Source organism: Camarhynchus parvulus, chromosome 4A, assembly GCF_901933205.1.
Source record: "Camarhynchus parvulus chromosome 4A, STF_HiC, whole genome shotgun sequence".
Classification (NCBI taxonomy): Eukaryota; Metazoa; Chordata; class Aves; order Passeriformes; family Thraupidae; genus Camarhynchus; species Camarhynchus parvulus.
Window position 1 is genome coordinate 8,158,027 of NC_044600.1, and position 16,415 is coordinate 8,174,441.

The following is a 16,415-nucleotide window of genomic DNA, read 5'->3' on the forward strand; positions in this document are numbered from 1 at the left end:
TTAAATTATTGTAGCAATATTTAAATTAGAGTGTGAAGAGAATGAGGTAGGAATATTTTAAACTTCTCTCTCAGAATCAAGGGATGCTCCTTACACTCTATGCTAAAAGCAAACAAAAGGGAGAAAGAGCAAAGCAGAATGCTCTCTATGAGGACCAGAGACAGCAGCTGGCTGGTTGTAGTGGCCTAAATGTTGCATTCAACAAAATGAGGAATTCAGTGGGAAATGGACTAGAGAAAGTTAAAAATACCATGTCAGACCTCTTTTTGAATGCAGCAAATATTGTTTTCAATCAGCTAATATTTGCTGTCTCCTCCTGTATTTCAAAACTGCCCATGGTTGAACTATCAAAGACATAAAGGAACACACTGAAATAATCCATTATAGCAATCCAGGGATTCTTCATTCACAGCATTTAGCCTCTCTAATATTAATGGCTTCAAACACAGCTTCCATCCAGCTTGTAAATTTTCCAGAAGGAAGCACTGTCAATCCATGTGCAACTGGGCCATTTTGTCTTGAAACAAGCATGATTAAATCCAACCCCTTGTTTTACCAACATGCTGTTACAGTTTTCAGTTGCATGAGCATAAACCAAATGCTTTAGCATCAACTGCTTTAACAGAGACATTACAGCAACAGCAATGAGGAACAACCTGACCACGCCACTAAGGTGTTTTTCTTTTGCAGAAGAACTTCCCAGACTTTCCAGATACAATGATCACAATCCTCAGGCTAGTGCCAAATCCCTGCAAGAAGGCCAATATTATCTGCTAGGCACATTTCTCAATTGCTATGCCCCAGAAAAAAAAGTTTTACCCCTATTCCAGCATTACTTCAGCATGCCATGTAAATTCCAACTCCCAGAATACAGATTTATCTTACCATTATTTAGAAAAGATGTAAAACTCTGTTATAGGCAAGACAGATCAGTAACTCTGTAATGGGTTTTGAATTCAGAATGACTGGCTCCAACATCATCTTTTTTTTCCAGGCTAGTTCACTAGATTACACTTGGGAATTGTTTTATCCTCTGTACTTTCCAGGAAAAAAAAAAAAAAAAAAGAAAACAAGCAGTCCTAAGCCTGCTTAGAATGAAATATAGCTCCAAGATTTTCTTGGGGAATACTGTCCCAGCAGGGCCACCTTTAAAATTCTGGAATGCTGTTTAGTGAACACTGCCTCCAACAGTGTGGAGAAGAGACCCCTGAGTGTGTGCAGGTAAAGGAATTATGGACAGAGAGATCTTACAATCATGCACAGCTGAAGTACTGAGCAGCAAGATTTCCTGATGTGGAGGGCAGACATACTGAAAACAGAAAATTTATTTCCTTCTCTAGGTGCCCAGTGTCTGGAATTTCAGAAGATGGCTATTTGCCATAGGAAAGAGGAATTTTCTATTCTTCATACAGAAAATGGGATTAGCTACAGCAATATGGGATGCCAAGCAGCCATCATGCTGGCGCTCAGAGCTCCTCTGAACTCAAGGACCATAGCCCACGAGCCCCATGGATCACAACCTTTAAACAATAATGCTCATTAGTGACCTATTTTAGCAACCAAAGGCTTGGAAAGGCCTTTTTGTTGCAAATGAGCAGCGAAGCTCTGCTGGCAGGACTCACCCTGAGAACCTCTCTGCAGATGTAAGCAATCCAGTCCTCCTTGAAACAGTTCCCTTTTGTCTTCTTCACCAAGTCGGTGACAGAGCCTGCCCCGCAGTACTCCATCACCAGCTGCAGGGAGACAAACACACAGAGGGCACCTTTACCCAGCCCTGCCAGGCCAGCAGGGACAGCACCTGCAAACACCCACAGCCCAGGCAGGGCAAACTGCATGTGGCCTCCTCGGATGCCAAGTGACTTAAAATCTCATTTCCTGAATCAAACACACACTGCTAAATAAATAAAAAACCACACTAGTGCTCCTCTCCTGTTGCAGATTTTAAGTAGGTTTTGTTGTTTTTGTTTTTTTTTTTATTTTTAGTATATACAAAATTGGAAAAGCAAGAGTTAACAGCACTGAAAAACACAGGAATTTGTCAAAAAATTTGAAATTTCTCATTTTGCCGCAGCGCTTCAAAAATCTCACAGCCAAAAAATTGGAGGATTCATTATTCTTATTTTCCTTATTGCCAATTCCTCTGCTTCCTTTTTTTTTTTCCCACTTGAAAAAAGGAGAGGAAAGCAACAAGAATGAGAGAAGGCAAAAAGGACAAGCTATTTCACTAAAGTAAAAAAAATTAGAGAATAATTTAATTTGGAAAAAAAAAAGTTCAAGCAACAAATCAGAATGACAGCACCAGTCACAAGAATCATAACATACTTTATGCCCATCCTCAAAGGAAATCATAGGGATGGAAGATGTCTAGGGAGGAGTAATTTTTCTCTTTTATATGTTATTCTTCAGAACAATGACTTCAGAGCTTCACTGAGACAGAGTCCAAGCCAAGCATGCTCGAACTCTAAAGAAGGAGCTGTAAATCTGATGAGCAGAAATGACACTAAACACTTACCCAGAGCTGATCATCTTGGCCTGCAGGACTTTTCTTTACAAAAGCCCCATAATATGTAGCAATATTCCGGTGATGGGAGTACTTCTTTAGCATGTTTATCTCCAGCTTGATTTCCTCCTCTTCATTCTGTAACAAAAAAGAGAGCAGGAGGCTCCTTAGGGGATCAGAGATCATGCAACCTCAGGGCTGCAAAGCAACCTCTGTCTTTGGTTTGTGAGCAACCTGGTCTGATCCCATGGCTGACCCTGCTTTGAGCAGGGACCAGAGTTACCCTGGGATTATGAGACTGCAGCAGAGAGATGGCTCTTAAACTGACAACTGAATCACCCTGATCCATGGGGCTAAACCAATTAATTGCCAGGGTTTGACCTAAAGAATCAAAAATGTCCCCACTCGGGCATAAAAATTGCACATTGTCTCCTCAGGGAGCTTAGACAGTTCCTATTACTCCCCCATTTATGGCTTCTGCATGCAGTAATTTAGTCTCAGAGAATAACCAGATTCAAACAAAAATAAAATTGTTCCTAACACTCCATTACTTAAATACTTGGAAAAGCTCTGAGCGCACACATCAGACAATCTGTCTTCCCAGTCCTGTGGAGGGTCCTGCTGGGAGGAAACCAAAGCCAAGAAAGAGGTGACTTGCCACAAATCAAACTCCAGCCTAAGCCAAGGTTAGGATCTGCTCCTTCCTTACAGCTGTGAGGCTGCCCTGTCTGGACCATGGCTTTCTCCCCTCCTAACACCAAGCCATCCATGAAGTTCCTGGCATGCTGGAGGCTAGCACATCCCAAACATCATCTTCCCAGGCATCAGCTGCCTGTTTCCCCTTGTCTTTGTTTCAGTCTTGCCAGGGCAGACATCCTCTTCTGCCCATACAACGTTGTGCACAATAAAACAACTAGTGGAAGCACAAGTTTTAATAATTATGTTAGAAGGAAATGCCCTTTTTCAGGGAGAACTGCCTGGAAGGGCCCCCTCAGAGCTGGCTGGCTATGGTGCACAACACCCAGTGAAACACACCCAGATTTTGCCATCTCACTCACTTTAATAGGAAATGAGTGTATAAGGTATCGTTGTACCAGTTAAAAGGAGCACCACAAACTTGAAAATTAATTTACCTTGTTGCAAAACATACCAGTCAGCACTTACTAGCTGAAGGGGAAAAAAAAAGAAGAGGCAGCAAGAACAACTCAGCCCCAAAGGACATTTTTCTGTGCTTTTCCTCTATTTTCCAGTAGTTTTGCCATTGAAGCATTCTTTTAACCACCATAATGGCCTGCTTACAAAGCCAGACACATTGACCTTTTTACCTGGAGCAACACATTAAAGCTAAATGACAGGCTAAAGCCAAAATCCCTCAAGAACAGGCATATGATGTGTCTTACTAAACTTGACCACACAAAAATCATTCCCAACAGAAGGGACCAGTAAGCTTTTCCCAGTAACATCAACACCCAGGAGACAGATTACCAGACCAAAGGCTAACTGTGCTAAGCCTTCAGAGACGTAAAATAACTCTAGTTGAAGCTAAATAGGCTATTTCATGTTTCCTAATAATCTTTGTTAAACACAGGCTCTCAAGCTGCACACATTACAATAAATAGTTAATTTATCTTTTGTTTGCAGTTAGGGAGAAAGCAGGACCCTTAATCCTGATGCAGCCCTGGATGCTGTGTGACTGAATTAGTGAAGCTGAAGAGGAGCCCAGTGCAGCACCTGGAGTGTCCAGGAGAAATGGGAGCTGGCTGCAGACAGCATGCAGGAAATCCTCCAGGATTCTCTGCACAGAGCACAATCAGAGAGAGGTGAGAGCTTGTGCCTGAGGGGTACAAGGCTCTACTCCCTTTGGAGCTCCAGACAGCGCACGAGAAAGGGTGGACACAAGCAGGAAAGGAGGAGGCAGGGAATCAGGACATGGGAACTGTCATCCTGGACCTGACCACAAGGGTTCTGCCATCTACACAAGCTTCTGGATCTTTAGGGGAGAAGGGCAGAAAGAGGAACAAACAGGCTCCCCTCTTCCTCTGCTGTCCCTCCTGCATTCTGCCCACTCCTTCTGCAAACGTGTGGAGGCAGAACACTCATCTTTGGTAAAAGCCTTCTCCAAATTACTTAAAATATCTACAGATGTGAAGGGTTCAGATTTTTTTAACTCTGCCCACCAGCATGAAATTTGCCCTGGTGGAGCCCAGCTCCCTGCTGTGCCCTCAGCCCCAGCCTGCAGCTTTCACAAAGTTCCCCTCAGGGGAGCTGGCAGATCCCAACCACTTCCTCATAGCTGCTGCTTCTTTTTCAGCTCTTCATCCTTTACCCAATTAATTGCCTGGATGTTGGAACCATGCTGGCAAAGCTCTTATCCAAGTACTTTCTATTCCTCTGCAATCTGATCCCCATGTTTTTAAAACAAAACCAAGCCAGTGGCTGTCCATGAACACCACCTGGATACCCCACAGGCTCTTCCACACCCACTGGCAAGAGCAAGAGCAGCTGCACAGGGGTAATGCTCCTTTCCTAGGACCAGCAAAATGCAATTCTGGCTTTCTCTTGTGTCTTTATTTACCCTGAAGGCCAGATCCTGATCCCTCCCTGCACCTGTTTCTCCTGCCCTTGCCCATCCTGGCCTGCAGGGCCCAAGCACCACTGCTCAGCACAGCTGAATGCCTTGGGGAGACACAGCTTGGAGCAGACAGCAGGCTGAGCTTCAGGGGCTGGGAAAAGAGCTACACAGGACAGCAGCTGGGCATTCCACAGACCAATGCACTCTGGCTTCCCAGTGCCTCGGTGAGTTTGGATAAAAATGCTCTGTGCCATGGAAAAGCCAAGGCAGAGGGGTAAGGGTGAGTGATTGTGCCCCATGGGCCACGTCACGAGGCTGGCCCAGGAGCTGAAGCCAGACTTGCTGAGCCTCAGTGCCACGCACACCCCTCAAGCACAGTGACCAGGGACAAAAGCAGCCTCAGCTTCTCAGTGCACACTCAGAATTTCCACTTTCTACCAGCCCTCTTGCCAGCATTACCAGCAGCCCCGTGTCCCAGGGGTCTGCCCATAAATAATGCTGCTGAAGGAAAGGAAGCAGGCTCACAGATGTGCAGGTGCACAAAGCTGTTTGCTTCACAAACCAACGCGTCCTGGCACAGATGGCTGCGTGCACAGAGATGACAGGTTCATGATCAAAGGCTGTTTTTGAAGATGTGGGCCTATCTGCAGTGGCATTAGACTAGAAAACACACTCCTCAGACCACAACTGGAAACGAGATCATCAGCTGACAAATACTGCACCAAGGGACCCCTTAGTACTGGGGGAGGTCTAACAACAAGTTTCACATTTAAATGTTATTTTGCTTTCTAGAAAGAATGACATCAAAGACAGATGGAGAATGATGTGCTGGAGAAGAGCTCTTTGATCACCTGCACTGCTAGCTGAAGAGACAAGCAGCAAGAATCCAGTCTCTCTGCAAGCACTCTGCTTGTCTGGCTCTGTCAGAAAACAGGAAGCAGAGCCTGCCTGGAGAGGCACATGAGCACACGTTGCCATCAGCTCCCCTTTAACCATTTCAAAGGGCTCCCCCACCCCCGTGCAACTCAATACAGCAGCACTTCCTGACAGATGTCCAAGGATCCCACAGTGACCACAGCATCCTGCTGCTGCTCTTAAGAAACCAGCCTGGGGCTGCAGCTCATGACAGCAAAGGGCAGATTTGCTGAGCTCTTGGAGTGCCCCAGATCTGAACAATCACAGCTGGAGCTGGGCAGGCAATTTCTGATTAAATGACTTCTTACTGGAAAAAGAAACCCTGCAGATTTGGTGAAAGAATCAGAATCTTTTGGTGAACAAAAGTGGCAGAAGTAGCAGAAGTGACTGCATCCAGACATGCCAGCCTATGCCCTAGCAGCAGGAACACAGCCAACTCTGCACTAGGAAAGTGGAAATAGGAGCAGAAAGCCCTGCTGCACTCACCCTGTGCCAAGCCCAGAAAGCAGGAACACTTGAGCACAGTTGAGCTGGAATTGTTCAGGGTTCAGTGGGGGAACAGCACCAGGGCAAACCCCTTTGGGCAGTAGCAGTAGCATGCTCCTCACCTTCCCATGAAGGGTCTCAATGTGAAAACAGCATGACCTGCTATCACTGCCCTCAAACAGGACAGGCTCCCCAGCATGATGTTGGCTTTATCACCTGTAGCAAACCAGACCTAAACAGCTTTGTTTTGGTTTCAGAATCCTGCAAGCCCACTAAGGTGATTCCTAAAGCAGGACCATTTCAATTTTGTTTCCAGGTAAGTAGGCATTACTGGATGCTGCCAAACCAGACTTCCAGGAAACTCAAGAGGAAGAAGCAGGGACTCTCCCCAGCCTCCCTGGGGCTCAGGCTAATGTGATCTCAAGGAGGGAAACTGCTCCACTACTGGCTGTGCTCTTAAAAGGAGAGACAAAACCCAATATTTAGCAACTTTCTCAAGGCCCTGTTTCAGCACCGACACCCATTTATAAATGTGAGTAGGGACACTGCCAATTAAACAGTCTCCTTCCCTCATCTGCCAAATCACAATAAAAAAGTACTGCATTTGCATTTCTAACATGATCCTGCTTGCTGGCTGTCAGGGCACTACTCTGAGCAACAACTGGCATGTGAGGGGATAGGATGTGATGAGACACAGCAGAGGCAGTGCAGAGATACAGGAAATCTTTAAATTGCTATCTCTGAAAGCAGATAATCAACTAGAAATAAGCAGGAAGGGACTTCTTATCTTTGATATTATTGAACACCAAAATATATTGCAATGTACTCCCTTATTGCTTTGTCACCATTGGTCAGCCACACTTAAAAAACATGGTTGTGTTACCACCACTCAGTACTTAATAATACACAAACTGGTGCTCAGGAACCATGATTTACACCAGTGGATCTTCTTTCATGAGCTGTCCACCTTCTCATGATCTGATTATTTATTTTTCCTTGCAGCTTAACAACGACCTTATTATTTCTGGTTTTGCACTCACCTCAGTAACATTCATCACTTTGATTGCTGCCAGCTGCCCAGTCTTAACATGGCGACCCTGTTAAAATAACAGAAGACACTGTGTAAAACATGTAGGCAAACTATGAATACATCAACAAATTAGGCCTCTAACAACCAGGTTTGACTAATTGCTTTCAATCCTGTTCAAGGCAATGTTCTGGTTGGAGATGTCCCTGCTGCTTGCAAGGGGTTGGACTAGGTGACCTTTACAAGGTCCCTTCCAACCCAGACTATTCTATGATTCTATGTACCAAACAACCTTCCAGTGACACAAAACCACCAAGGTGAAGTTTGGTGATGTGTTACCAGAGCCACGCCCTTACTGTGCTCTGAATTTAACAGAGTTATCTCTACAGGGCTGAATTTCCTTTCAGCACAAAGGAAGCAGCAGTGCTGGGAGAGCTCTGCTCTCACAGCACAACTCAGCACAAGCTCACGGGTCTCCACCTAACTTCTGTCCAACTTCTGTTCTGTTCAGGTGATGCCAGCCCTCAAGCCTCCTCTTCCAGGAAATGTCAGCACAGTCTCAGAATGTTTGAATAAGCCACGTTCCTGTCCTGCCATCCATGGCTGAGATGTGCTGGGAAGCTGGAAAGCACTGGGCAGTTGGCTCTGTCCCCACCTTGACCTCTGACATGTCCTGGCACACCTCAGGGTAAAGACAAAACTCTGGGTTCCAGTACATCAATCTGGCAGCCTCCATGTGGCTGCCAAGAAACTAAAGTTTTATGCATGTTTTTGTCTTTAAAAAAAAATTAATGCTTTTTACTTCAAAATACTTAGTTTTTATAATTCTAACTTCAGCTGAGTTAATTACATCTCAGCTACTACTCAGCTACTTCTCCAAAATCATGCTTTGAATTTAAAAGAGCTTTGAATTTAAAAATGTCATTTTCTGTGGTGGTGGGGAAGAACTAACCCAGGATTTTGACTGTGGGGGTGCCTACACATGTCCACAGTTCATTATGGAATGCCCACTCCCCACGGTCACTTTTAAACAACAGACAGCTGGTAACTCCGCACTAGTAATAGGCTTGGCTTGGAAAACACAGCTAGGTAAAGGAAGGTAATAGGAAATAAAGCTATTAAAAGAGCAAACTTGCTACTGGGAGTGACAAAATGTGATTCACAAGAACACCCACACGTGAATCTTGCTGTCAGCTGCAGTTTCTTGCTTTGGTTAGGTCAGGCTGCTCAACAGATACCACAGATGAAGCCTTTCACCACGATAACCAGCACTGACCTCACACTGGAAGATAGTATCCAAAGATTTGAATAGACAGTGGGTTTGCTGTACATCCTACCTTCTCACTTCCATCAGATGTTCAGAAATGGGTCTGAAGCTTTGAGACTGCAATTTTATTCCCGAAATAGTAGTGCCTGCAAAGCTGTATATCAAAATAACTAACTGACAGCAGTTAAGGAAGCCACTGGAAATCAGGAAATCAAATATGAAATGCTGCAGTTTGCAGACAAAATGATTTGCAGGTGCAATTTACACCCACAAAATTAAAAGCTGGGTTGATGTAATTTAAAAACCCAGGTTCTATCTGCACAAAAGTGCACACAAATGTTATTTCTAAGACTAAGCAATTTTGCATCAAAGAAAAATGATTCCTCATTCTCAGGCAATATGTCACAGTCATGTTTTCTTTTACAAAAAACTAAATCCTGCTGAGTTTTTTGTATATTTAAAGGTGTCCTCTTTCCATGGAAGCACTCCTGGGATTGCAAAGCATGTCCTCATGAAGTAGACTGAAAGGATTTACCCATCAGCACAGACCTCAGGAGGAAGACAAACAGGGCACCCTCTCCCCAGGCCACACAGGCCTTGGTGGGTGAGTGTGGACAGTCTGTGACCAGTGCCAGCCCAAAGGATGCTGGTGTTGGGTCAGCATCCATCCCAACGCTGGTCAGCAAGTTCCCTCTGCCCAGCCACAGCTCCTCTCTTGGAGCCAATGTCTGCAAACGTTCCCATTTCCACTGAATGTCTTGGCAATACAGGGGGAGGGCCCTTCCCAAAGCCCAGCCACCCTGTCTGCACCCAGAGTTTGTCTGAGACAAGCACAGTGGTGGCTCCACATCTCTGGGCACCACACACCAGCTGAGCAGCCCATGGAAAACAGGAATCTCCCCTGGACTGCTGTAGATCCTGCAAAGGGCCAAGAACTAACACTGATTCCTCACAACTGTGGTGCTTCTTTACTGAAAAAATAATCAGTGAGTACTAGGCTAGCACTGCACTTGAATATTTATCAGAATAAGGGAGAGGGAAAGGCTTGGCATTCAGTCGTGGTGTCAAAGTGTAACTCCTGGTCAGTTTGTCCCTCTGTGCAACAGATATTGGCCATTTTGCTGCCACTGTTATTTCCACTGGATGCAAAACCTGCTGCTCTCACTTACCACTATAAATGTGAATACTAAACCCCCCCTAAAAAGGTTTGGAAAATCAGTATTTATGGGAAAGAAAACAGCAAGTCCTTTTGTTTTATGGGTTGTGATTCACCTTTCTTCAAAAAATATGTCCCTGTTAACTAAGATGCACAACTCAATCCTGCTCCTGCATTAAGGCACAGACTATGACTGTGCTGGCAGTTCAGAACAAAAATTACAGATTTCTCAGTATTGGTCTTTTAAACTGTTTGGAGTCAGTGTTCCTTAACATCTCTAGAAGCAGTAAACATCCTGAACCCAGCCCGGGGCTTCTTGCTAAGAGATAGAGAGTAATGCCTTAGCAAGGGAAGATTTCAGTGCTGGTCCCTTATTTTTTTCATTTATCAATAAATCTCAGAGGTTAGCCAGAGTTCATGGGAACTCTCACATTGCTGCTTCTGCTGAAGCCACTAAGTTGAGCACGTGCGAATTGTTTTGAGAAAAGGGGTGTTTTGATTTTTGTTTAAAGCTTCCAGGAGCAAACTGGCTGTTTTAACTTTTTCCCAACCAAATGAGATCGGCTGACTCATTCACTTCCAGTGACAAGACATGCTGAAGTTCATCCTTACTGATTTAATCTGAGAAGAACAAGAGGCACTGCCCTCCCAGCCCTCTGCTCACTCTGCCTCTGCCCATCCTCTCCAGATCACTGGAGCTCAGCCTGCTGTGATTCAAGATCCTCCACTGCACATTTCCCCAGAAAATGGGGAGAGGGCTGGAATGGTCTGCGGGCTGGTTTCCCTAATAAAAGGTTTAATCTTTCACCCAAATGCTCAGTATAAGAGCTCTGGAGAATGTAGTGAATGCATCCAACAGCCATTTGCAACGCCCATATTCCTACCCATGAGTACATCAAATTCTATCGCAGAGCTTAGATACGAACAATTCTGAGGCTCAACGACTTTCTAAAATTGAAGTTCCACCCTTCATTTTGATGAGTTATCCAAGCTGGAAAAAATTCTCCCATTTGCTTTGAGTCCAGCTAAATTCCTGGTCTCCTCCAGAAGATATTTCCGCATAGTCTGCTGCAGTTGCCAGTTACTCACTACAGTAACAGTCAGCAAACCTGAAGCCAGCACACACATTTTTCAAATCTACACACTGCTCATTGCAGCCAGACTTGTGGGAGATGCTTGATGCCAAAGATCTGGTTCTGATGAGCTCCAACCCTGCATTATCTCTGCAGGGAGAGATACATGGAACAGGGCAGATTGCTCAGCGTTATTTCTGTTGGATGTGTATTTATCTTTTCACCTTAGATAAAGGAACTGCTTATCTACGCCCCTTACTAAGGGTCAAGACACGTACTTTTCTATTTACATCCAACAAAAGTGTCAACATTAGCAGCCAGCTATTAGCTGATAAAGGGGCTTTACATGAATTAAGTATATTTACAAAATGATGCATTCAGTCACGTACAACACCTTTTCCTCTTATGTTCCAAAAAAAATTTTGGACAGTCCCTGGCTTGGGCCACGATTACAAGAAGAGACTCAAGGTCCCAATGAGATGATAAGGTTGCAAGTCACAGGCAGAGAGCTTGGTTTGACAGCTTCCCTCCCAGATCCTGCACGTATCTCTCTTCCTGGGGGTGGGAAGCAGTTCCCATCAGCTTCCCTCCCCACCTGGGATCCAACAGATTTGGAGTGGACAATTGCAAGCCCAGACAGGAGAAGGCAGCTGTCCACTGGCGTGCTGCACCCCGTGCCAAGGCAGCCCACGGCAGCCCCACCACAGGCTTCCTTTTTGGCTCTCATCAATGTTCACGTGTTTCTGGGCCTGTCTGGTGGAGCTGTCCCCATGTAACCGCAGCAGGAAAAAGTGCCTGAGAAAGGCAGGGACTGCCTGCTGCAGGACACCAAGGCAGCACAGAGCTGGGGCATTTCACACACCAGAAGTCCTTGTTCTTGTCCCTGTCCTTGTCTTCTTGTCTGCAACCAGAAGCAGCACAGAGAGTCAGGTGCCTGTGTGCAGGGACACCTCCCAAAATTCAGAAGACTTGGACGCTTCAAGTTTGCACCTTTGTGGCCACATGAAGGGCCATTTCATACCAAACACACTCTGCTGTCAGGCACAGACACCATCAGCTCACAGCATTAGCACAAGGGTAGGGGACTCCTGGCTGACACATCACTGCCTGCCTGTGTAATCCTGAAAGCTGGTAAATACCACAACTTTAACTCTTGGGACCTTCTCTGGATGCTCAAGACTTGCACTGCAAAGCGAGACGTGGCTGTTGGAGGTGTGGGACTTTGGCAGTCAAGGTCCTTCTCAAGCAGACAATCCTTATGGGATAACAGATGCAGCCTGTGGCCACCCGCCCTTGGGGAGCGAGGTGAAAGCACAGCTGTGCGGCTGCGAGCTCTCACCGAAAGTGAACTTGAGCAATCAGATTTCCTGTTCAAAATGCACTGATGAACTTTGAAGTTTGAGCCCATCTGTGTGGCCCTGCAGGGCTGGCAGCCTGCCAGCTCAGCCTGCTGTGCCCTGTGGGACCGGTCCCCACCCTTTCACCCCTCTCCCCTCCACCCTTTCCATCCTGCACATACAAGAAAAGCCTTTAAGAGATAATGCAGGGAGTGAACAATGCTCTGTGCAGGGATCCAGGAAACCCTCTGTCCTACTCCATGTGACCTTAATGAAGTCATGATCCTTCTGTTTCCTTTCCACCCGCACAGGACTCTTCTAGTCAGACCCAGTTCTACAGGAGGGATGAGGGATGTTTGCTAAGCCCAGCCCCAGAGAGAGTGGGAACAGGAGCTCTGCCTGCTCACACTGCAGGCAGGCAGGAGCAGCCTCCCGTGGAGCTGCAGTGTGCTCCCCATGTGGGTCAGCACGGCAGGGAGAGGAGAACCCCAAAAATATAAAACCTGCAGACAGGCTGCTCCTATGCAGCAGCTTGGACACAGCCACTGTTCTGCGGTAAAAGGCTCCTCATAGAAGCATTCTGCTGTCCCTCAGGGTCTTCAGGATGTTAACAAGTGGTCAGGGCTTGCACACCTGGGCTGAGTCACCTGAGAAGACAGTTTTTAGGTGAGCTCTATCAGCAAGAGCAGTCCATACCTCTCAATTCAGCAGCTGCAACCATGTGAGACGACACACGGCAGTCATGGTTGGAGCTCTCCAGCTAAAATACAGCAGTAATGCAAAACCTGAACGGACCTTCCAGGAATATATTCCAAGGAAGAAGTAATTAAGAGCTTATAGCTTGTTTTTGTTAGTTAATGGCCCAAGGCAAAGTTCAGAGTAAGTCATGCACTGAATAGTAGCACTGCATTTCAGGAACGATTCATTTCATCACAGGCTATGACATGTAATCCATGCCAACTCTGATAGTTTAAAACCCCCCAAAAACACAAACACAAAAAACTGCACAAAACCCCTCAAACCACAAATGCCTTGGACAGATGGGCACCAATTTCACTAAGTCCTTTTTTTTTTTTTAAATGCCCACAAAGAGCTCAGGACACCAGCCAGGTGGGAACACAGTTATCATTTTGATTACAGCTTCATCCTTTTAATCACAAACTCAGGCTGCAGAAAGCCTCCTGTGATTGACATTATTAAGTTTTGGTGGTACTTTCGTCACACCAGCTCTGGATGTCTGTTATATTTCAGGGCTGTAAATCAAAGAATTGTATTCCCCCTAGAGCATCTCTTTTCTTCTTTGTCATACTGGGAGATGCTGATTTTGGAAGCTGTTTCCAGGTCACCTCTAGGGTAGCCCTCAGCTCCATCTCCCAGGTGGAGCACACTTTTCTTTCCTTGTGGCTGCTTTCATGGCAGCAGTGCAGCATGCAGGGTCTGCCATAGAACCACAGCCCAGCTGTGCTGCCTGTGTGGATGCCACACATTTTCCCTTTCACCCCCACATCTGCCATGCAATCTCCAGACAGTCCCAGGTCTCACCCAACACCTTGGGCAGCATAGCCAAATACTGCATTTCCTGTTCCCTGCGCTCCTTTAACACACTCCGGATAGCTGTGCTGCCATTAACTGCGCTAAGGAGAGGAAGAGCACACAGCAGCCTCAGCACCAGCTCCTGAGACCAACAGGAGGCAACACGAAGCTCCTTTGTTCTCTCAGACATTACAGCATTGGACACCACCAGGCACAGCCCCTCAGGCTGGAACAGGACTGCCTGGCAGACTCCAACTTACACTGCCCTCGGAGCCAGCCCTGAATGCTTCCTGCCAGGGAAAGCAAAGCACACCACCTGAACACTACAAAACACCACCCTTGTCCTCTGCTGGTCAGTGCTGAACAACAGCACCAGTAACACACTGTGGATAACCAAGACAGGCTTTTCAAGGTTTATGTGGTATTGGCTTTTCTCCTCCTATATGCTAAACCCCACTCTGTGATTAGTTGTGTTCTAAGAAGTCAGCTAAAATGCATCACTTTAGGTATAGACCATACCAATAAGTCAAATGTTATTTCACATATCCCAGAACTTGGATTGCAAAATATCAGCACTAAACCCTAAAATGTTTGCCTGTAGATATATAAAGAATGAAAGTTAATTAGTAACATTCTGTGTTCTTTAAGACAAAGGCTGCTACATTAATGAAGAAATATTAGTGATATATATGATTTATAAAGGGATTTAAAATTATTTTTAAATCCCTAAAATGTTACACTGCATTCCAAATTAAAATATATAATTTTGTGAAGTTTATCACATTTACGTAGTAAAAACAGATTGAATATTCAGTGAAAACCAAATTCTTTTCCTTGCAAACACCACCACCCTATTTATGCGCAGAAGATGTCATTTTATCCCTCCTATTGCTTTTCTCTCCCCTCTCATATCAAGAGTGGGAATGTATTTGCGCTCACTCCAAGTGAAAATATTCATTTTATATTTTATGAATTTCTCCAAATGAAGTTTTAGATGTTTCAGGAGTAAGATGTAAAAAAAAGAAAACCAGGAAATTCACTAAGAGCCCCTACTTGTGTCACATGTTTAAAGAAACAAAAAAAAAATCACTGTAAATCATAATACCACTGAAGATAACTAAGTTGGCAGTAGTATAGGAGAACTTCCTATATACTAAAATAGCAACACATTAGCCCAGAGAAGAGATTAGAAAATACAACCTCCACCAATCACTTAAAATTCTATCCACATCCACATTGTCTACAAGGGAGGGATGGATAAAGGTCATTTCAAAGGGACCAGATCAAATCACCTTGATCTCTGGAGGAAAATGACAGTTTTTCATCCCTACTGTAAATGTCTGTACCACAACCCTCCTGAACTGTAAAACCCAAGAGGCACGAGAAGCAGTTTTTCTACCCAGGTTTTTTTTTATCCTTTCAGTTCCTATTTCCTCCCATTGTATGAGTGGAAACACAGATTGTTTGCTTTGCCTAATGTTTGTCTGCATCTGACTGCAGACCAGTGGGAAAAGAAAATGAAACAAAGGAACCAATTCAAGCTCTTTCATGAACACATATTTGAATATTGACATTTTTTGCAATATCAGTATGTTCACTTGCTCAGATTACCATCCTCATCCAAAACATGAACCACTCAAGGCTACTGCATGCTTGTATGAGAATGGACTAGGGACTGATCTTTTGGGATACTGAAACCTGCTCCCAAATGGGTCATTCTCACTGTGATCAGCAAGATCAAGCAAAGCACAAACCTCATGTTAGGAGAGTCATCTTTTAGCTTTTTAAGTAATGTAGCTTTTCAAAAAATACCATTCTAGCCATAACACAGAGAGGTTTGTCCTCTACTTATTTGAAGTGGGTGGTGTCTGCAGAAGAACATCCCATGTAATCTTCTGCAGCTCCATGCTCATTTGGAGGGAAGTTCCCATTCCTGTGGCTTCTCCTTGCTCAGCTAACATGCAGACATGATGCTTTAGATCTCCAAGTGCTACTTAAAGTTTCTGAACAATGTGAGCAATGTGCAAGACAGAGAGCAGGAAGGAGCAGGAACGCTTCTCCTGGGGCAGGTAAAACCAGGGGGGCCTGTCCTGGAAGAGCTGGAGCACATAGAGCCCCTTGGAAGAACAACCTTCACCTGCCACATTTGGGGTCAGCTCTGGAGGCAGAGCTGCTCCTGGTGAAGGACCAGACTCCCAATGACTTTGATCAGGTACAATTTCCATCTGGTGATGCTTCAGTAGCATCTGAGGGGATGGCAAACACTGAAACTCCAGCTCCCCTGTGCTCAAAAGTCATCCAGGTGTTGAGTTTAGAGGGAACTGCAAGGCCCCTGAGTGGGAACTGCTGCCAACACAGAAAGAAAAGCAACATTTTGTGGCCATATGTGGGTCGAGTAACTCAGACAGCAGCACAGTGAGTAGGAGAAGAGCTCTGAGAAGCAGGCTGTGCAGTTATCCCATTTTCCTCACACTACATTTATTGGGACATAAAACTCATTTCGTTGAGCCTAAATACCACTATTTGCACAAGTAACAGCCTTCTACTCA

General features: G+C 45.2%; 1 protein-coding gene across 2 annotated transcripts in view; it reads right to left on the reverse strand.

The window, feature by feature from the left end:
- The window catches only part of NRK (Nik related kinase), an 88,019-nt gene that overhangs the window by 52,004 nt on the left and 19,600 nt on the right, over positions 1-16,415 (reverse strand). For both annotated transcript variants that reach the window (XM_030967365.1, XM_030967364.1), the window contains exons 3-5: positions 7,514-7,570; positions 2,513-2,638; positions 1,623-1,733 (exon numbers count right to left, since the gene is read on the reverse strand). In XM_030967365.1, coding sequence (XP_030823225.1) covers positions 1,623-1,733; positions 2,513-2,638; positions 7,514-7,570 — 294 coding nt within the window. The remainder of the gene's footprint in view (positions 1-1,622; positions 1,734-2,512; positions 2,639-7,513; positions 7,571-16,415) is intronic.